This window comes from Pseudophryne corroboree, chromosome 7, assembly GCF_028390025.1.
Source record: "Pseudophryne corroboree isolate aPseCor3 chromosome 7, aPseCor3.hap2, whole genome shotgun sequence".
Taxonomy (NCBI): Eukaryota; Metazoa; Chordata; class Amphibia; order Anura; family Myobatrachidae; genus Pseudophryne; species Pseudophryne corroboree.
In genome coordinates this window covers 491,519,275-491,541,497 of record NC_086450.1, presented here as the reverse complement: position 1 = coordinate 491,541,497, position 22,223 = coordinate 491,519,275, and the positions used below count along the sequence as shown (strand labels likewise).

The 22,223-nt window shown below is 44.5% G+C and overlaps 1 protein-coding gene across 1 annotated transcript in view; it reads left to right on the top strand.

Moving 5' to 3' along the window:
- The first annotated feature begins 6,220 nt into the window (after positions 1–6,220).
- The window catches only part of LOC134945708 (transmembrane protease serine 9-like), a 206,924-nt gene continuing 190,921 nt past the window's right edge, over positions 6,221–22,223 (top strand). The window contains exon 1 of the mRNA XM_063935156.1: positions 6,221–6,384. Within this exon, the coding sequence (XP_063791226.1) occupies positions 6,250–6,384 (135 nt within the window). The 5' untranslated portion in view covers positions 6,221–6,249. The remainder of the gene's footprint in view (positions 6,385–22,223) is intronic.

Here is a 22,223-nt window from a genome sequence, read left to right as displayed (position 1 = left end):
CACTCCCGCCCACCTGAAAAAGTGGGCAAGTCTCCCGCATCCTACTTACACCTGCTCATCACCGCAGCCACCTGCTCACGGAGGAAATGTGAGGGGGGTCAGGGCCGAAACTAGGATTTTTGTCACCCGGGGCAAGGTAGTCATTTGACACCCCCCCCGCAAAAAAAAAAATATTCTTTTACAATAAATAAATAAAAATAATAATTAAATAAAATAAATACATACATGAATAAAAATATTATATATATATACCGGCGACATGTGTTGTTTAAAAAGTATGTACTAAAATACCCTGAATTTATGAGCCAAAAAATATATATATAAAAATATAAAAATTTAATGCAATATAAAAGTTACTAGATAAAAAGTACAAATTTTCAATAGATAAAAATATATAAATATAAGATAGGAGAATAGACTTAGCTTTTAAAAATAATAGGCAGGGGGTCAGTGCAGGGAACCCAACGCGTTTCGTCACATATGACTTCTTCAAAGGGTAGGGACAGAATGATTCCTTAAGCCTATTTATACCCTTACATACTAGGTAAGGAGTTGTGACATCACAGGTGGTCAGGTGATCCAATCTAAAGGTCACACATAGAAATATACATGATGGTAGTATTGAAACATCACCGCAGTCTGTGGGTGTCATTAGGGGCATATTAGCATCTAAAACGAGTGGTTTATAAGTTCAAAATGTGTATATATATTGTGTGGGAAGACGAAACCCGGTTTTTGTCTCTATGTCAATACATTCTGTTGTGTCTCCTCAGTCTCTGGTCTGGTCAGAATGTATTGACATAGAGACAAAAACCGGGTTTCGCCGCCGGCGCATGCGCAGACGCGCACAGGAAGTGGGGCGGAAGTACCCGAAGTCATGTGACCCGCGGCCTCCGTCACCGGAAGTGTGGTGGAAGTGCCGCTATTTAATGTTCTAATCCTTCCCACACAATATATATACACATTTTGAACTTATAAACCACTCGTTTTAGATGCTAATATGCCCCTAATGACACCCACAGACTGCGGTGATGTTTCAATACTACCATCATGTATATTTCTATGTGTGACCTTTAGATTGGATCACCTGACCACCTGTGATGTCACAACTCCTTACCTAGTATGTAAGGGTATAAATAGGCTTAAGGAATCATTCTGTCCCTACCCTTTGAAGAAGTCATATGTGACGAAACGCGTTGGGTTCCCTGCACTGACCCCCTGCCTATTATTTTTAAAAGCTAAGTCTATTCTCCTATCTTATATTTATATATTTTTATCTATTGAAAATTTGTACTTTTTATCTAGTAACTTTTATATTGCATTAAATTTTTATATTTTTATATATATATTTTTTGGCTCATAAATTCAGGGTATTTTAGTACATACTTTTTAAACAACACATGTCGCCGGTACCCCTATCCCCCACTTTTTCCATACTTTTTAGCATTACTCCACCAGCATTGCATTTTTAGGGGGTGGCAGACACCTAAAACAAGGGAGTGTGTGTGTTTTTAAAGATATTCTCTTTTAATCAGTTTTATATAATTTTGGAATTCATCCCACAAGTGGCGCTGTACATATATTTTCTATATATATATATATATATATATATATATATCTCTTTCAGAACTTTTTTACCTGAAAAATTGCCTTTTCTAACATAAATTTCATATCCAGGAAAAAGTGTCCCCATTTTACACAGTACGACAGGCAAGTGTCCCCATTCCCCATTTTACACATTGCGGCAGACAGGTGACCCCATTTTACACATTGCGGCAGACAGGTGTCCCCATTTTACACATTGCGGCAGACAGGTGTCCCCATTTTACACATTGCGGCAGGAAAAAGTGTCCCCATTTTACACATTGCGGCAGGCACGTGTCCCCATTTTACACATTGCGGCAGACAGGTGTCCCCATTTTACACATTGCGGCAGGAAAAAGTGTCCCCATTTTACACATTGCGGCAGACAGGTGACCCCATTTTACACATTGCGGCAGACAGGTGTCCCCATTTTACACATTGCGGCAGGAAAAAGTGTCCCCATTTTACACAGTACGCTGGCAAGTGTCCCCATTTTACACATTGCGGCAGGAAAGTGTCCCCATTTTACACATTGCGGCAGGCACAGGTCCCCATTTTACACAGTACGCTGGCAAGTGTCCCCATTTTACACATTGCGGCAGGAAAGTGTCCCCATTTTACACATTGCGGCAGGAAAAAGTGTCCCCATTTTACACATTGCGGAAGGAAAAAGTGTCCCCATTTTACACATTGCGGCAGACACAGGTCCCCATTTTACACATTGCGGCAGGCACAGGTCCCCATTTTACACATTGCGGCAGGTGGTGGAGGGAGAGAGAGAGAGAGAGAGAGAGAGAGAGGAAGGGAGAGGGGCTGACTTACATTTGAAGCGGTTCTCGCCGCTCTTCAGCCGCCTCTCCCTCCTCGTCCGGTCTGCGCAGCTCCCCCTTCTCCCTCCTCCGGCGGGATTTCGTGGAATGACGCGTTTGCGCCGTGACGTCACGACGCAATCGCGTCATTCCGCGAAACCCCGCCCCCCGAGCTGGGCACTCAGGAGAAGGGGGTTTCAAAGTTATAAAAGTGCCGCGGCGGGTGTTAGGGGGTCTCGGCGCCCCCTCCAATCCGGCGCCCAGGTCGCCTGCCCCCCTAGCCCCCCCCTAGTTTCGGCCCTGGGGGGGTGATGACACAATTCATGGTGCATCACGTCATCCTAGACCTATCCCCAGCTTTACAATGCCGGTAATGTGGGCATTGCATAGCGGGGGGCGGGGCCACAATGATGCAATTGTGAATACGTTTCAGTCACTGCCAGTGGAGGGGCGGCAGATTTTCCTGTTTACTCAGCATTTCCATAATGTCCCTTTTAGTATATTCATGCTTCTGTATTTTATGAAAAGCTTCTCTGTACTTCATTATTTTCTGTACTATATTATGCTATGTATCTGTTAAGTGCCTTGAGTCCTGTTGGAGAAAGAGCGCTATATAAATAAAATTATTATTATAATTTATTATTTTCTATGAGCAGAAAGTGATTACTACAGCATGCAGAATAGAGGTTATGCTGAGAGGTGTCCAGTACCTTGTCCTGTGGACAGCTCCCGGTCACACACTCCTCCAGCCACTGACAATCCAGGTTTGGGGCAGGTGTATGCACCAAGGGGCTTATTCAGTCTGGATGGCTGCAGCGGCAGCGATCGCAGTCTGAATCCCTATGTGGAGTGCGCCTGCCCACCCCGGGGGCCAGTGAGATGCTAGCAGCATCTCTGGGCTGCAATCAACTCTGCCTGATTGACAGGCAGAGGCGATCGCGTGGTGGCGTGCCAATGGCATTAGAACGCAGTTGGTGGGGGTGTGGTCCGGACAATGCAGGCATGTCCAGACCGTTGCGAGGTACCAGGATGCGGTGGGAATCCCCTTGGCAGTGCACAGGACTAGCACTGTGCTGGGCGTCCCCCCGCATATCTGAGTAAATGATTGCAGATCTGCTAAATTTAGCACATCCATGATCAGATCTGAATGAGCCCCTAAGTAGCCAAATAGGAGACACTTGGAGTTGGATCTACACTCTCCTGTCTAGGGATGGACACTGGAGGAACACCATCAAATGGTAACTGACCATCGCGTCAAAAGAATTCAATAGAATAAAAAATTCATATGATTTATGCATGTGCAAAAAACCCTGTTTGCGCACACGCAAACCTAGTGTTCACTCTAGCCTTCTTTCGCGGGGCGCTGCGCCCTGTCCCTTTTCTTAGTGTCAGAAACGCGCCCTGCCCGTTTGTGCCCACCCTGCTGATTGGTAAAGGACTGCCGCGCCGGGCCGCGCTATCACTCCTCCCCGCCGCGCTGCCACTCCTTCCCACAGCATCTGCCACTCCTCCCCGCCGCGCAGTCACTCCTCCCCGCCGCATCTGCCACTCCTCCCCGCCGCGCTGTCACTCGTCCCTGCCGCTGCCTCAGGCTTGTTGCGCTAATGCGCTCACAGCTCTCGGCAATACTGTAGTCTGCTGGTGAGATGAGGAGGGCTGGGTTTGCCTCTCCCGCCGAGGCAAACCCAGCCCTCCTCTGTGTACATGACCCTATAAAAGAGAACGCCGGGTAGGATCAGTGTGACGGGCATTTTCATCCAGTTCCGCGATGTGTGAGGGGGGGGGGGGACCAGTGCGATCACTCCTGCAGCATCAGCCCCCAGTAAGTTGTATTGACACACAAACTGATGTAACCTATTAGGCTTCAGATGTGAGAGGATATCCCCTGCTTGTTTACCCTGGAGAGCTCCCAGTTTCTAAACGGCCCTGATATATTCTGAAGGGTCTTAATAGAGTTTATATAGTTTAATGAACTATAAAATCCTATTGAGACACTTAATAAATAAACTGGTGTCACATGAATGTTATATAAACCATTCTGGGACACCTTCGCTTCAATCTGACAGCACATTTAAACTTAAAATACGATGTGCTGCCAGTTTATTTCTATAGTGTCTCAATAGGGTTTATATAGCAACATGTGCTGCCAGTTTAATTCCGAAGTGTCTCAATCGGGTTTATATAGCAACATGTGCTGCCAGTTTAATTCTTAAAGTGTCTCAATAGGGTTTATATAGCAATATGTGCTGCCAGTTTAATTCTGATGTGTCTCAATAGGATTTATATAGTTTAATAAACTATATAAACCCTATTGAGACACTTCAGAAATAAACTGGCAGCACATGAACGCTATATAAACCATTCTGGGACACCTCCGCTTCAATCTGACAGCACATTTAAACTTAAAATACGATGTGCTGCCAGTTTAATTACGAAGTGTCTTAGTCGGGTTTATATAGCAACATGTGCTGCCAGTTTAATTCTTAAAGTGTCTCAATAGGGTTTATATAGCAATATGTGCTGCCAGTTTTTTTTGAAGTGTCTCAATGGAGTTTATATAGCAATATGTGCTGCCAGTTTAATTCTGATGTGTCTCAATAGGATTTATATAGTTTAATAAACTATATAAACCCTATTGAGACACTTCAGAAATAAACTGGCAGCACATGAACGCTATATAAACCATTCTGGGACACCTTCGCTTCAATCTGACGGCACATTTAAACTTAAAATGTGCTGTCAGATTGAAGCAAAGGTGTCCCAGGATGGTTTCTAAGATACAATGTGCTGCCAGTTTAATACACCTGCATACATATTACAGTATGTACATCATTTTGCCCTTCTAAATTAAAATGTGCCCTCCCGAATCAAAAATGTGCCCTCCCGAATCAAAAATGTGCCCTCCCGAATCAAAAATGTGCCCTCCCCAAGGTCAGCACCCTGCCCTAAAAAATTCCTAGAGTGAACACTAAAACCTCTGTACTGTGGCTGAGCATGCGCAAAACTCATTTACGTAACATTGGCGACTTCTGTAGGGGTTGCCAGTTCTCATGTCCCAGTGCCAGGGCCGGCTCGAGGGTTTTGAGCGCCCCGGGCAGGCGATGGGGGCGTGGCTTCATACAGGGGGCGTTGTCACTTACGCCCCCTGTACAGTAGTAGCGCCGATGAAAGATGTGCGGTGCGCGCACCGCACAGCAAAGGTCCTCTCCACCAAGGGGAACTAGAGGCTTCGTGTCTAGTTCCCTTCGTGGAGAGGACCTTTGCTGTGCGGTGCGCGATGACGTCATCGCGCACCGCACAGTAAACCAAACGTCCTCTCCATGAAGGGAAACTAGACGCTACGCGTCTAGTTCCCTTCACGGCGGGGGACGGCGGCAGCAGGCAGCGCACGGCACATCAGCACCGGATCTTGCCATGGTGCGGCGCCCTCCGGATGGCGCCGGCGCCCTCCGGAAGGCGGCGCCCCGGGCAAAAGTCCTGCTTGCCCGTGGCAAGATCCGCTACTGCCCAGTGCACAGAATCCCACATTACAAGGGTATTACATGTGTATATGGGTTATAAATTATAATATGCTGGTGGCCACTTAGGCATGAGAGCTACAGCAGGAATGGATTTCTTTTGAGAAGTACAAATATGTAGAAGATATGATTCTAGTATTGGGGTAATTCTAAATATGAGATGCTCTACAAGTATATTACCAGTTATCTGTATAGTGCAAAAAGTAAAATATCCCTTGAAAAAGAAACGTGTATTGGCCGATACATGCAGTTCCTGGAAGTCAATGTGAACTTGAATCTGGTATTTTATCTCTTATTCCATAGTGTACCTCCCATACCCTGAGACCCTCCAGAAGGTGATGACTCCCCTCATAGACCAGCCCAGATGTGACCAGATGTACCATGTAGGCACCTCCACCAGCAGTAGTACCACCATTATCCTGGATGACATGATATGTTCTGGCTATAAAGATGGAGGAAAGGACTCCTGCCAGGTAATCGCTGCGTCATTTATGGGGTTTCTGTGAGATATATTTCCATCACAATTTCTGCTTCATCCGGGGGGGGGGGGGGGGGGGGGGGGAGTCACCATGCTGGGCGACCTTTGCCCTGTGATGGGCGGCCCCCAGCATGCAATCTCATGGATTGCGAATTCTGCTATTTAGCAATCCATCCTGAATCAGTCCCTAAATCCCATGTAAGATGTACCACGTTTTTTAATGTCTGTAAAGTGACTTTAAGTTCTGCTGGAGAAAAGTGCAGTATAAATACAAAAAAAATTATTTTAGTTTATAATTATGGTTAAAATGCAATTAGGAACAGGTTAGTTTTAGCGTTAGAATTAGATTAGGGTGTTAGATATTGGAAACTGGCCATGGCCCTCATTCCGAGTTGTTCGCAGCGCAGCGATCAGGCTAAAAATCGTCATTTCTGCACATACGTATGCGGCTCAATGCACACGTGCGTCGTACTTTCACAAAAGCCGATGCAGTTTCACACAGGCTCTAGCGACGCTTTTCAGTCGCACTGCTGGCCGCAGAGTGATTGACAGGAAGTGGGTGTTTCTGGGTGTCAACTGACCGTTTTCGGGGAGTGTGTGTAAAAACGCAGGCGTGTCAGATGAAAACGCAGGCGTACCTGGGGAAATGTAGGCATGGCTGGCCGAACGCAGGGCGTGTTCGTGACGTCAAAACAGGATCTAAACAGTCTGAAGTGATCGCAAGGTAGGAGTAGGTCTGGAGCTGCTCAGAAACTGCACAATCTTTTTTTGTAGCAACGCTGCGATCCTTTCGTTCGCACTTCTGCTAAGCTACGAAACACTCCCAGAGGGCGGCGGCATAGCGTTTGCACGGCTGCTAAATACAGCTAGCGAGCGACCAACTCGGAATGACCACCATTGTGCAGCTTTCTGCAAAAGTGTGTTGCTTCATGGGCCTAAGGGCCTAATTCAGACCTGGTCGCACGCAGGCCATTTTTTGCACTGCTGCGACCACGTAATCACCACCTACAGGGGTGGGGGTTAGGGCTACGCAGGGGAGCAATTGCTTGTGCAGAGAACTGCGCAAACAAAAAGTTTGTGCAGTCTCTGCACAGCTCAGGACTTACTCACCCGCTGCAATGATCCGGCCCGGAGCTGACGTCAGGATCCCTCCCTGGAAATGCCGGCACGCCTGCGTTTGTCCGGACACTCCCAGGAAACGGTGAGTATCCACCCAGGTCCACCTTCTGCAAGCCAATATTCTTTTTGCGATCACCAGTGTGATCACTTTCTTCATAGAAGCCGTTGCTGTCCAGCGACCCCCGTCGCCAGGCAATGACGCGTCTGCGCACTGAGGGTCACATGCATGCGCAGTTCAGACCCGATCACACAGCTGCAAAAAACTGGAGCGTGCGATCGGGTCTGAATTAGGCCCTGAGTCAGACCTGATCGCAGCTGCAAATTTGTTAGCTAATAGGCAAAACCATGGCCCTCATTCCGAGTTGTTCGCTCGTTATTTTTTTTTCCGCAATGGAGCGATTAGTCGCTAATGCGCATGCGCAATGTCCGCAGTGCGACTGCGCCAAGTAAATTTGCTATGCAGTTAGGAATTTTACTCACGGCATTACAAGGTTTTTTCTTCGTTCTGGCGATCGTAATGTGATTGACAGGAAGTGGGTGTTTCTGGGCGGAAACTGGTCGTTTTATGGGCGTGTGGGAAAAAACGCTACCGTTTCTGGGAAAAACGCGGGAGTGGCCAGAGAAACGGAGGAGTGTCTGGCCGAACGCTGGGTGTGTTTGTGACGTCAAACCAGGAACGACAAGCACTGAAGTGATCGCAGTTGCCGAGTAAGTCTGGAGCTACTCAGAAACTCCTAAGAAGTGTCTATTCGCAATTCTGCTAATCTTTCGTTCGCAATTTTACTATGCTGATTCACTCCCAGTAGGCGGCGCCTTAGCGTGTGCAAAGCTGCTAAAAGCAGCTAGCGAGCGAACAACTCGGAATGAGGGCCCATGTGCACTGCAGGTGAGGCAGATGTAACATGTGCAGAGAGAGTTAGATTTGGGTGGGTTATATTGTTTCTGTACAGGGTAAATACTGGCTGCTTTATTTTTACACTGCAATTTAGTTTTCAGTTTGAACACACCCCACTTGTGAGATATCTGGTACAACCCTTCTATTTCGACCGCATTGGTGCAATAAATCGCAGGATTATATGCATATCGAATGTGTCCCCCGATGCGATGCGCCTGTGCGCTGGTCGAATCTCGCATCTCAGGATCTTATGTGCTGCACTTAATATTGATCGGATCGCACGTGCGATCGCATGCTGTTTTTACCACATTCGATTTATCGCACTGCGATGTGCGATCTGTGAGGTATTTAGCTCCCTTCCTGGACCCTCCCCTCCACCCTCTGTCGGATTGATCATTCTGGTCGCAAGGGGCGTGTGATAAATCGCATTATTGTATGTGCAACGAATGCACAAAAAAAGCAGTGCCGGCAGAGCCGGCCCTAACCAATATGATGCCCTAGGCAAGATTTTGCCTGGTGCCCCCTAGCACCACCGCTGGATCCGACTCTGACCTTGCACCTCTTTCCCAGCACCATCACCCCTCACCCATAGCAGTCCCTATTTTGGTGTTTGTACCCCCTATATTTTAAATAGGAACAGTTCGCACATTTGGCGCACACCCCAAAAAGGGGGGTGTTTTTGCTGGCAAGGGGCATGGCCACACAATAGTAACCCCAATTCCAATTACGCCACACAGTACTGCAGCTTTATTCACATTTGATCATGCGATAGTGTCCATAATTCATATTACATCCCACAGTAGTATCACTTTACCTTATAAACGTTACTCCTCACAGTAGAGCCCCTTATTCACATTACATCACACTGAATTGCTCCTTATTCACATTACACCACACCCTATTGCTCTTTATTCACATTAGACGACACAGTAGTGCCCTTTCTATATGCAACGCCACATAGTAGAGCACCTTATACACATAATGCCACACTTACACATATGAGACACATTATTAATGTCCTTATAAACATAATGCACCTTACACATTATGACAACCTTTATTAATGCCCTTTTACATGTAATGTCCCTTACACATATGCTGCACATTATTAATGCCCTTATACACATAATGACACACATAGTGCCCCCTACACATTTGCTGCACATTATTAGTGCCTCTATACACATAATGACACACATACAGTAGTACGCTGTTACACATATGCTGCACATTATTAATGCCCTTATACACATAATGACACACATAATGCCCTTATACACATATGTTGCACATTATTCATGCATTTTTACATGACACACATAATGCTCCTTACACATATTCCAAACACTACTGCACAACCGACCTACTCACACAACACTCACACTGCCACTAACACTGTGACCCCTGCCTCTGCTTGAATACAGATGTGTCCTCATAAATCTTGCCTCAATGCTAATGTCGGGCACCTTTTTTTATGAAAATGCATCTTATTTGCATTGCTATGTGGCTAGGATGAACAAGCAGCTTCTGTTGATTAAAATGATATGCAGCATGCCTATATACTGTGTGAGACTGTGGCTGTATCTGCATATGAAATGCTACACATAGAATATAGGCATGCTGCATATCATTTTAATCAGCAGAAGATGCTGATGCCCCTAGGCATATTAAATGCCCTAGGCAATTGCCTAGTTTGCCTAAGCCTATGGCCGGCTCTGGGTGCCGGTACTATTAAGTGCGATGGGAAGAAAAGCCTATGGTCTGCTCCGCAATTTAACGTCCCCTGCAAAACCTGCTACTAAGTCTTATGCAGATATTGTTAAGATTTTACAAGAACACTTGTCCCCTAAACCTCTCCTGAGAGACCGTCTGGTGTGTGGGATTTTAAGCGAGAGTGTGCAAAAACGTTTACTAACAGAGACAGACCTCACGTTTACACGCGCAGTACAAGTGGCACTATCAATGGAATCTGCAGCTAAGGATGTGACGGAGCTCCAAATAGCTGCCAAGTCTGCATCACAAGTTCACAAAACGGTAACAGCAACAACAAACACAACGCCCTTGCACGCACATTAGAAGTATGCTACCGCTCTGGCGCAGACACACATTCATCCAGGGACTGTAGGTTCAAACATGTACTGTGTAGGAAATGTAAGAAAAAGGGGCATATTAAACGTGTTTGCCGGTCGCAGGTATATAAGGCTGAGGCCACTGGCGGGAGAAAGAATCACAGTAGATGAAGGAATACGTATGTTTTGAAAGACCACGAGGTGGACAGACAGTGGCAATGATCTGGGCAGTTTGGAAGTGTGTGCACTGAAAGGGGGTGACAAGCGAGCAATTTGGGTCACTCCCCAAATCAATGGCCGATTAAAATGGAACTGGACACAGGATCAACAGTCTGTTTTAAAAATGTTAAATTAAACAAAACTTTGGTGCTGCTTAAAACATATACTGGGGAGAAAATGATTCCATGCGGGGTGTTGCCCGTACTTGTGCAGTATAATGGCCAACAGGAGACTCTGGACTTATACATCGTTCAAAAAGGCGGCCCAGCATTGTGGGGTCGGGAATGGCTACGAAACATTCAATTAAACTGATCAGTCATCAAAAGTCCCTGAAAACAGTCCTTAACCAAGATACAGCTGTTTTTCAACCAGGCATTGGGACTTTGCAACAAATAAAGGAAAGCTAGTGCTCAAAGATGGAACTGTTTCCAGGTTCTATAAAACACGGCCAGTGGAGCTGGAGTTAGACCGGCTGGAAAGTGAGAAAATCATATCCAAGGTGAATTGGAGCCCTTGGGCAACTCTAGTAGTTCAAACTGTAAAAAAAAAAATGGCACAGTACGGCTGTGCGGGGATTTCAAGGTCACCATAAATCCAGTATTGCAAACAGATCACTACCCGTTACCAAAAATTTAAGATATCTTTGCAAATCTGGCTGGAGGACAGAAGTTTAGCAAGATTGACCTAGCTGATGCGTATCTACAAATGGAGATAGAGGACAATTCAAAGGTGTTCATCACCATTAACACACACAAAGGACTTTACAGGTACAATTGGTTGATATTTGGCATTGCTTCTGCCCCTGCCCTTTGGCAACGAGCCATGGACCAAGTGTTACAAGGGGTTCCTGGTACCCAGTGCTATCTGGATGACATTGTGACATGTTCGTCTGATGCAGAACACCTCCAAAATCTTAAACTGGTGTTGCAGCGGCTTTAACAATATGGACTCAGAGTCAAAAGAGACAAGTGCGAGTTCTTCATGGCCTCCGTCACATACTGTGGGCACACAATTGATGCAAATGGCCTACACAAATGTCAAGAAAAAGTGAAAGCTGTGTTAAAGGCTCCCCCGCCAAAAGATGTGTCTCAGCTTCGCTCCTTCTGAGGGTTCATTAACTATTACCACAGATTCTTGCCCAACTTAGCCACAGTTCTGCATCTATTACACCAGTTGCTCCAGCAGGGTCAGAAATGGCTATGGTCTGCAGAATGTGAGCATGCTTTCTCAAAGGGAAAGGACTTGATAACATCAGACACAGTGTTAACCCACTATGACCCCTCGCTTCCTCTTAGAGTGGCCTGTGATGCCTCATCTTACGGCATTGGAGCTGTCGTATACTATGCCAGATGGACAGGAGCATCCAATTGCTTTTGCATCTCGAGCATTATCCAAGGCTGAACGTAACTATGCACAGATTGACAGAGAAGCCATAAGCCTGGTTTGGGGAGTTAAACGATTCAATCAGTATTTATATGGTAAGAATTCACGCTCGTGACTGACCATCAACCGCTTTTGTCCATCTTTAACCCTCAGAAGGGTATTCGTGTCACGGCAGCTGCAAGGATGCAGCGCTGGGCCCTGTTCTTAGGTGGACATTGCTATACTATAGAATTCATGTGGACTGCACAACATGCCAATTCAGATGGGTTGTCCCAACTGCCTTTACAGACTGCCCCATTGCCACAGACAACCGAGGATTCATGGAATGTTTTCACAATGACACAAGTGGAATGTCTTCCCATAACTGCCAGTATAATCAGATGTGAGACTGTGTGGGACCCTACCCTGGCTCAAGTTCTCACAGCCACACAAAAAGGGTGGGTTGCGCCTCTGCGTCGGCAGCTGGCCCCTTACTTTCATCGGAGGCGTGAGTTGACAGTTGATACTGGCTGCCTCCTCTGGGGTTGCGGATCATCGTGCCTGTCAAGCTGCATGCAAGAGTTTTAGAGGAGCCCCATGTGGGTCATTTGGACATGGTTAAAATGAAGGCACTTGCCAGAAGTTTTGTATGGTGGCCAGGCTTAGATCAACAGTTGAAGGATCTGGCCAGAGAATGTTCCGGGTGCCAATCTGTTCAAAATATGCCTGCTCCAGCACCATTGCATCCATGGGAGTGGCCAACCACTCCATGGCAGCGGATACATGTGGACTTTGCGGGACCATTTCTAGAGTCCATGTTGCTGGTGGTGGTGGATGCCTGTTCCAAATGGCCTGAAGTTTTTACAGTTACCTCTACTACAGCTGCCCACATGGTGGAAGTGTTGAGGAATCTTTTTGCCAGAACAGGGGTACCAGAGCAATTGGTCAGTGACAACGGCCCTCAGTTTACCACTGATGAGTTCCAGACTTTCCTCAAGAAAAACGGAATTTGTCATATTACCTCCGCCCCATATCACCCGGCTACAAGTGGACTGGCTGAACGCTTCATACAAACCTTAAAACAAGCTTGCTGCGCCATGCGCACAGACAGGGGCAATTTACAACACAAGCTCTCCAATTTATTTTATGCCTACCTGAATTTGGTTCATTCCACAACGAATTAAACCCCAGCCATGCTGTTCCTGTGCAGGAACCTCAGGTCTCGACTGGATTTGACCAAGCCGGATATTCGTGGATGTATTCGTGATCGGCAACTGAAGCAGTCTCTAAGTTCAGGTACCAAAATGCGAGTTTTGTCTGTAGACCAGACTGTGTGGGCCCATAACTATCATGGGGAACAGAAGTGGGTAATTGCAACAGTTAAACAATGTAAAGGCCCACTGTCATATATGGTGGAACTTGAGGTACTGTGGTACAGGCACCTGGATCAACTACGTGACCATAATGAATCACCTATGCTTCATGGAGAAAAACCTTCTGCAGAAGCTCCGGTGTCAATACCCGCACCAGTAGACACAGCAGATTGTTTGGATGACCTGTCTGGAGTTGCACAATTGTTCCAGCCCTATGATAATGTTGAAGTGAAGCCTGACACAGTAAAGTCCACAGACATCTTAAATGCTCCTCCTCCAAGTTCACAGGTCATTCATGAGGACCGCCACTATCCTTCTTGTGCAAGACATGTGCCACAAAGACTGGACTTGTAAGATGGGTTAAGAGGCATTTCTCTACATGGGGAGGGAACTGTTAGATATTGGAATCTGGCTATGTCAGATGCACATTGCTGTGCATTCTGTGTTATACTTGCAGTAATATGTTTCACCATTGTTTGTTGTTCAGTGCTATTGTGCAGCTTGCTGAAAAAGTCTGTTGCTTTATGTTTGTTTGCAGTTAGGTAAAGTTGGAAGCAGCATGCTGATCTCAGCTCCTGGGGGGTCATTCCGAGTTGATCGCTAGCTGCATTTGTTCGCTGCGCAGAGATGAGGCTAAAAAATGGCACTTCTGCGCATGCGTATGCGGCGTACTATTACAACGACCGATGCAGTTTCACACAGGGTCTAGCGATGCTTTTCAGTCGCGTGATTGACATGAAGTGGGAGTTTCCGGGTGGCAACTGACCGTTTTCAGGGAGTGTTTGGAAAAACGCAGGCGTGCCAGGAAAAACGCAGGCGTGGCTGGGAGAACGCAGGGCGTGTTTGTGACGTCAAATCCGGAACAGAATGGCCTGAAGTGATCGTAAGCGCTGAGTAGGTTTTGAGCTGCTCTAAAACTGCACATATTATTTTTGTAGCCGTTCTGTGATGAAAGCGTTCGCACTTCTGTACAGCTAATATACACTCCCAGAGGGCGGCGGCTTAGCGTTTGCACGGCAGCGAAAATCTGCTAGCGAGCGACCAACTCGGAATGAATCCCCTGGTCTCCATGTCTGTTTGTGTTAATGAGCACTTACACAGACACAACATAGGGTTTGGGCTAGCCAGCAATTAGGGTTGTAGTTAGATTACAGTTAGATTAGGGTTAGATTACAATAAGGGATAGGGTTAGATTAGGGCTCACATTAGGGGTAATGTTGGTTACATTTAGGGTTAGCTGATATTACAGTTAAGGGGGGTACACACGGGAGAGATGTGTGCTGAGCGATCTTAACACAGACCGCCCAGCACACATCTCTCACCCCGCTCAGCACAGCGCGATGTGCTGAGCGAGGGGGAAAGCCGACGGGGGGCCGCTCACTTCACACAACGGTGAAGTGAGCGACCCGCTAGATTGAGCCTGCATGCAGGCTCAATCTAGCAGCGGCGATAGCGATGTGCGGGGCCGCGCATCGCTATCGCTGGAGGGCATACACACGGCAGATCCGTGCTTAAAATCTAAGCAATCTAGCAAGATTGCTTAGATTTTAAGCACGGATCTCTCCGTGTGTACCCCCCTTAACGGTTAGCCTGTGGTTAGGTTATGGATAGCTGATATTACAGTTACGGTTAGGCTGTGGTTAGGTTATGGATAGCTGATATTACAGTTACGGTTAGGCTGTGGTTAGGTTATGGATAGCTGATATTACAGTTACGGTTAGGCTGTGGTTAGGTTATGGATACTGATATTACAGTTACGGTTAGGCTGTGGTTAGGTTATGGATAGCTGATATTACAGTTATGGTTAGGCTGTGGTTAGGTTATGGATACTGATATTACAGTTACGGTTAGGCTGTGGTTAGGTTATGGATACTGATATTACAGTTACGGTTAGGCTGTGGTTAGGTTATGGATAGCTGATATTACAGTTACGGTTAGGCTGTGGTTAGGTTATGGATAGCTGATATTACAGTTACGGTTAGCCTGTGGTTAGGTTATGGATAGCTGATATTACAGTTACGGTTAGGCTGTGGTTAGGTTATGGATAGCTGATATTACAGTTACGGTTAGGCTGTGGTTAGGTTATGGATACTGATATTACAGTTACGGTTAGGCTGTGGTTAGGTTATGGATAGCTGATATTACAGTTATGGTTAGGTTATGGATAGCTGATATTACAGTTACGGTTAGGCTGTGGTTAGGTTATGGATAGCTGATATTACAGTTACGGTTAGGCTGTGGTTAGGTTATGGATTGCTGATATTACAGTTACGGTTAGGCTGTGGTTAGGTTATGGATACTGATATTACAGTTACGGTTAGGCTGTGGTTAGGTTATGGATAGCTGATATTACAGTTACGGTTAGGCTGTGGTTAGGTTATGGATTGCTGATATTACAGTTACGGTTAGGCTGTGGTTAGGTTATGGATACTGATATTACAGTTACGGTTAGGCTGTGGTTAGGTTATGGATAGCTGATATTACAGTTACGGTTAGCCTGTGGTTAGGTTATGGATAGCTGATATTACAGTTACAGTTAGGCTGTGGTTAGGTTATGGATACTGATATTACAGTTACGGTTAAGCTGTGGTTAGGTTATGGATAGCTGATATTACAGTTACGGTTAGCCTGTGGTTAGGTTATGGATAGCTGATATTACAGTTACAGTTAGGCTGTGGTTAGGTTATGGATACTGATATTACAGTTACGGTTAGGCTGTGGTTAGGTTATGGATAGCTGATATTACAGTTACGGTTAGGCTGTGGTTAGGTTATGGATACTGATATTACAGTTACGGTTAGGCTGTGGTTACATTTAGGGATAGCTGATATTACAGTTACGGTTAGGCTGTGGTTAGGTTATGGATACTGATATTACAGTTACGGTTAGGCTGTGGTTAGGTTATGGATAGCTGATATTACAGTTACGGTTAGGCTGTGGTTAGGTTATGGATAGCTGATATTACAGTTACGGTTAGGCTGTGGTTAGGTTATGGATTGCTGATATTACAGTTACAGTTAGGCTGTGGTTAGGTTATGGATAGCTGATATTACAGTTACGGTTAGGCTGTGGTTAGGTTATGGATAGCTGATATTACAGTTACGGTTAGGCTGTGGTTAGGTTATGGATACTGATATTACAGTTACGGTTAGGCTGTGGTTAGGTTATGGATAGCTGATATTACAGTTACGGTTAGGCTGTGGTTAGGTTATGGATAGCTGATATTACAGTTACAGTTAGGCTGTGGTTAGGTTATGGATACTGATATTACAGTTACAGTTAGGCTGTGGTTAGGTTATGGATACTGATATTACAGTTACGGTTAGGCTGTGGTTAGGTTATGGATACTGATATTACAGTTACGGTTAGGCTGTGGTTAGGTTATGGATACTGATATTACAGTTACGGTTAGGCTGTGGTTAGGTTATGGATACTGATATTACAGTTACTGTTAGGCTGTGGTTAGGTTATGGATACTGATATTACAGTTACGGTTAGGCTGTGGTTAGGTTATGGATACTGATATTACAGTTATGGTTAGGCTGTGGTTAGGTTATGGATAGCTGATATTACAGTTACGGTTAGGCTGTGGTTAGGTTATGGATACTGATATTACAGTTACGGTTAGGCTGTGGTTAGGTTATGGATACTGATATTACAGTTACGGTTAGGCTGTGGTTAGGTTATGGATACTGATATTACAGTTACGGTTAGGCTGTGGTTAGGTTAGGGATAGCTGATATTATAGTTACGGTTAGGCTGTGGTTAGGTTATGGATAGCTGATATTACAGTTACAGTTAGGCTGTGGTTAGGTTATGGATAGCTGATATTACAGTTACGGTTAGGCTGTGGTTAGGTTATGGATACTGATATTACAGTTACGGTTAGGCTGTGGTTAGGTTATGGACACTGATATTACAGTTACGGTTAGGCTGTGGTTAGGTTATGGATAGCTGATATTACAGTTACGGTTAGGCTGTGGTTAGGTTATGGATAGCTGATATTACAGTTACGGTTAGGCTGTGGTTAGGTTATGGATACTGATATTACAGTTACGGTTAGGCTGTGGTTAGGTTATGGATAGCTGATATTACAGTTACGGTTAGGCTGTGGTTAGGTTATGGATTGCTGATATTACAGTTACAGTTAGGCTGTGGTTAGGTTATGGATACTGATATTACAGTTACGGTTAGGCTGTGGTTAGGTTATGGATACTGATATTACAGTTACAGTTAGGCTGTGGTTAGGTTATGGATACTGATATTACAGTTACGGTTAGGCTGTGGTTAGGTTAGGGATACTGATATTACAGTTATGGTTAGGCTGTGGTTAGGTTATGGATAGCTGATATTACAGTTACGGTTAGGCTGTGGTTAGGTTATGGATACTGATATTACAGTTACGGTTAGGCTGTGGTTAGGTTATGGATACTGATATTACAGTTACGGTTAGGCTGTGGTTAGGTTATGGATACTGATATTACAGTTACGGTTAGGCTGTGGTTAGGTTAGGGATAGCTGATATTATAGTTACGGTTAGGCTGTGGTTAGGTTATGGATAGCTGATATTACAGTTACAGTTAGGCTGTGGTTAGGTTATGGATAGCTGATATTACAGTTACGGTTAGGCTGTGGTTAGGTTATGGATACTGATATTACAGTTACGGTTAGGCTGTGGTTAGGTTATGGACACTGATATTACAGTTACGGTTAGGCTGTGGTTAGGTTATGGATAGCTGATATTACAGTTACGGTTAGGCTGTGGTTAGGTTATGGATAGCTGATATTACAGTTACGGTTAGGCTGTGGTTAGGTTATGGATACTGATATTACAGTTACGGTTAGGCTGTGGTTAGGTTATGGATAGCTGATATTACAGTTACGGTTAGGCTGTGGTTAGGTTATGGATAGCTGATATTACAGTTACGGTTAGGCTGTGGTTAGGTTATGGATTGCTGATATTACAGTTACAGTTAGGCTGTGGTTAGGTTATGGATACTGATATTACAGTTACGGTTAGGCTGTGGTTAGGTTATGGATACTGATATTACAGTTACAGTTAGGCTGTGGTTAGGTTATGGATACTGATATTACAGTTACGGTTAGGCTGTGGTTAGGTTATGGATACTGATATTACAGTTATGGTTAGGCTGTGGTTAGGTTATGGATAGCTGATATTACAGTTACGGTTAGGCTGTGGTTAGGTTATGGATACTGATATTACAGTTACGGTTAGGCTGTGGTTAGGTTATGGATACTGATATTACAGTTACGGTTAGGCTGTGGTTAGGTTATGGATACTGATATTACAGTTACGGTTAGGCTGTGGTTAGGTTAGGGATAGCTGATATTATAGTTACGGTTAGGCTGTGGTTAGGTTATGGATAGCTGATATTACAGTTACGGTTAGGCTGTGGTTAGGTTATGGATACTGATATTACAGTTACGGTTAGGCTGTGGTTAGGTTATGGATAGCTGATATTACAGTTACGGTTAGGCTGTGGTTAGGTTATGGATAGCTGATATTACAGTTACGGTTAGGCTGTGGTTAGGTTATGGATACTGATATTACAGTTACGGTTAGGCTGTGGTTAGGTTATGGATAGCTGATATTACAGTTACGGTTAGGCTGTGGTTAGGTTATGGATTGCTGATATTACAGTTACAGTTAGGCTGTGGTTAGGTTATGGATACTGATATTACAGTTACGGTTAGGCTGTGGTTAGGTTATGGATACTGATATTACAGTTACAGTTAGGCTGTGGTTAGGTTATGGATACTGATATTACAGTTACGGTTAGGCTGTGGTTAGGTTATGGATAGCTGATATTACAGTTACGGTTAGGCTGTGGTTAGGTTATGGATTGCTGATATTACAGTTACAGTTAGGCTGTGGTTAGGTTATGGATACTGATATTACAGTTACGGTTAGGCTGTGGTTAGGTTATGGATACTGATATTACAGTTACAGTTAGGCTGTGGTTAGGTTATGGATACTGATATTACAGTTACGGTTAGGCTGTGGTTAGGTTATGGATACTGATATTACAGTTATGGTTAGGCTGTGGTTAGGTTATGGATAGCTGATATTACAGTTACGGTTAGGCTGTGGTTAGGTTATGGATACTGATATTACAGTTACGGTTAGGCTGTGGTTAGGTTATGGATACTGATATTACAGTTACGGTTAGGCTGTGGTTAGGTTATGGATACTGATATTACAGTTACGGTTAGGCTGTGGTTAGGTTAGGGATAGCTGATATTATAGTTACGGTTAGGCTGTGGTTAGGTTATGGATAGCTGATATTACAGTTACAGTTAGGCTGTGGTTAGGTTATGGATAGCTGATATTACAGTTACGGTTAGGCTGTGGTTAGGTTATGGATACTGATATTACAGTTACGGTTAGGCTGTGGTTAGGTTATGGACACTGATATTACAGTTACGGTTAGGCTGTGGTTAGGTTATGGATAGCTGATATTACAGTTACGGTTAGGCTGTGGTTAGGTTATGGATAGCTGATATTACAGTTACGGTTAGGCTGTGGTTAGGTTATGGATACTGATATTACAGTTACGGTTAGGCTGTGGTTAGGTTATGGATAGCTGATATTACAGTTACGGTTAGGCTGTGGTTAGGTTATGGATAGCTGATATTACAGTTACGGTTAGGCTGTGGTTAGGTTATGGATTGCTGATATTACAGTTACAGTTAGGCTGTGGTTAGGTTATGGATACTGATATTACAGTTACGGTTAGGCTGTGGTTAGGTTATGGATACTGATATTACAGTTACAGTTAGGCTGTGGTTAGGTTATGGATACTGATATTACAGTTACGGTTAGGCTGTGGTTAGGTTATGGATACTGATATTACAGTTATGGTTAGGCTGTGGTTAGGTTATGGATAGCTGATATTACAGTTACGGTTAGGCTGTGGTTAGGTTATGGATACTGATATTACAGTTACGGTTAGGCTGTGGTTAGGTTATGGATACTGATATTACAGTTACGGTTAGGCTGTGGTTAGGTTATGGATACTGATATTACAGTTACGGTTAGGCTGTGGTTAGGTTAGGGATAGCTGATATTATAGTTACGGTTAGGCTGTGGTTAGGTTATGGATAGCTGATATTACAGTTACAGTTAGGCTGTGGTTAGGTTATGGATAGCTGATATTACAGTTACGGTTAGGCTGTGGTTAGGTTATGGATACTGATATTACAGTTACGGTTAGGCTGTGGTTAGGTTATGGACACTGATATTACAGTTACGGTTAGGCTGTGGTTAGGTTATGGATAGCTGATATTACAGTTACGGTTAGGCTGTGGTTAGGTTATGGATAGCTGATATTACAGTTACGGTTAGGCTGTGGTTAGGTTATGGATACTGATATTACAGTTACGGTTAGGCTGTGGTTAGGTTATGGATAGCTGATATTACAGTTACGGTTAGGCTGTGGTTAGGTTATGGGTTGCTGATATTACAGTTACAGTTAGGCTGTGGTTAGGTTATGGATACTGATATTACAGTTACGGTTAGGCTGTGGTTAGGTTATGGATACTGATATTACAGTTACGGTTAGGCTGTGGTTAGGTTATGGATACTGATATTACAGTTACGGTTAGGCTGTGGTTAGGTTAGGGATAGCTGATATTATAGTTACGGTTAGGCTGTGGTTAGGTTATGGATAGCTGATATTACAGTTACAGTTAGGCTGTGGTTAGGTTATGGATAGCTGATATTACAGTTACGGTTAGGCTGTGGTTAGGTTATGGATACTGATATTACAGTTACGGTTAGGCTGTGGTTAGGTTATGGACACTGATATTACAGTTACGGTTAGGCTGTGGTTAGGTTATGGATAGCTGATATTACAGTAACGGTTAGGCTGTGGTTAGGTTATGGATAGCTGATATTACAGTTACGGTTAGGCTGTGGTTAGGTTATGGATAGCTGATATTACAGTTACGGTTAGGCTGTGGTTAGGTTATGGATAGCTGATATTACAGTTACGGTTAGGCTGTGATTAGGTTATGGATTGCTGATATTACAGTTACAGTTAGGCTGTGGTTAGGTTATGGATAGCTGATATTACAGTTACAGTTAGGCTGTGGTTAGGTTATGGATAGCTGATATTACAGTTACGGTTAGGCTGTGGTTAGGTTATGGATAGCTGATATTACAGTTACGGTTAGGCTGTGGTTAGGTTATGGATAGCTGATATTACAGTAACGGTTAGGCTGTGGTTAGGTTATGGATAGCTGATATTACAGTTACGGTTAGGCTGTGGTTAGGTTATGGATAGCTGATATTACAGTTACGGTTAGGCTGTGGTTAGGTTATGGATAGCTGATATTACAGTTACGGTTAGGCTGTGGTTAGGTTATGGATTGCTGATATTACAGTTACGGTTAGGCTGTGGTTAGGTTATGGATAGCTGATATTACAGTTACAGTTAGGCTGTGGTTAAGTTATGGATAGCTGATATTACAGTTACGGTTAGGCTGTGGTTAGGTTATGGATAGCTGATATTACAGTTACGGTTAGGCTGTGGTTAGGTTATGGATAGCTGATATTACAGTTACGGTTAGGCTGTGGTTAGGTTATGGATACTGATATTACAGTTACGGTTAGGCTGTGGTTACATTTAGGGATAGCTGATATTACAGTTACGGTTAGGCTGTGGTTAGGTTATGGATAGCTGATATTACAGTTACGGTTAGGCTGTGGTTAGGTTATGGATAGCTGATATTACAGTTACGGTTAGGCTGTGGTTACATTTAGGGATAGCTGATA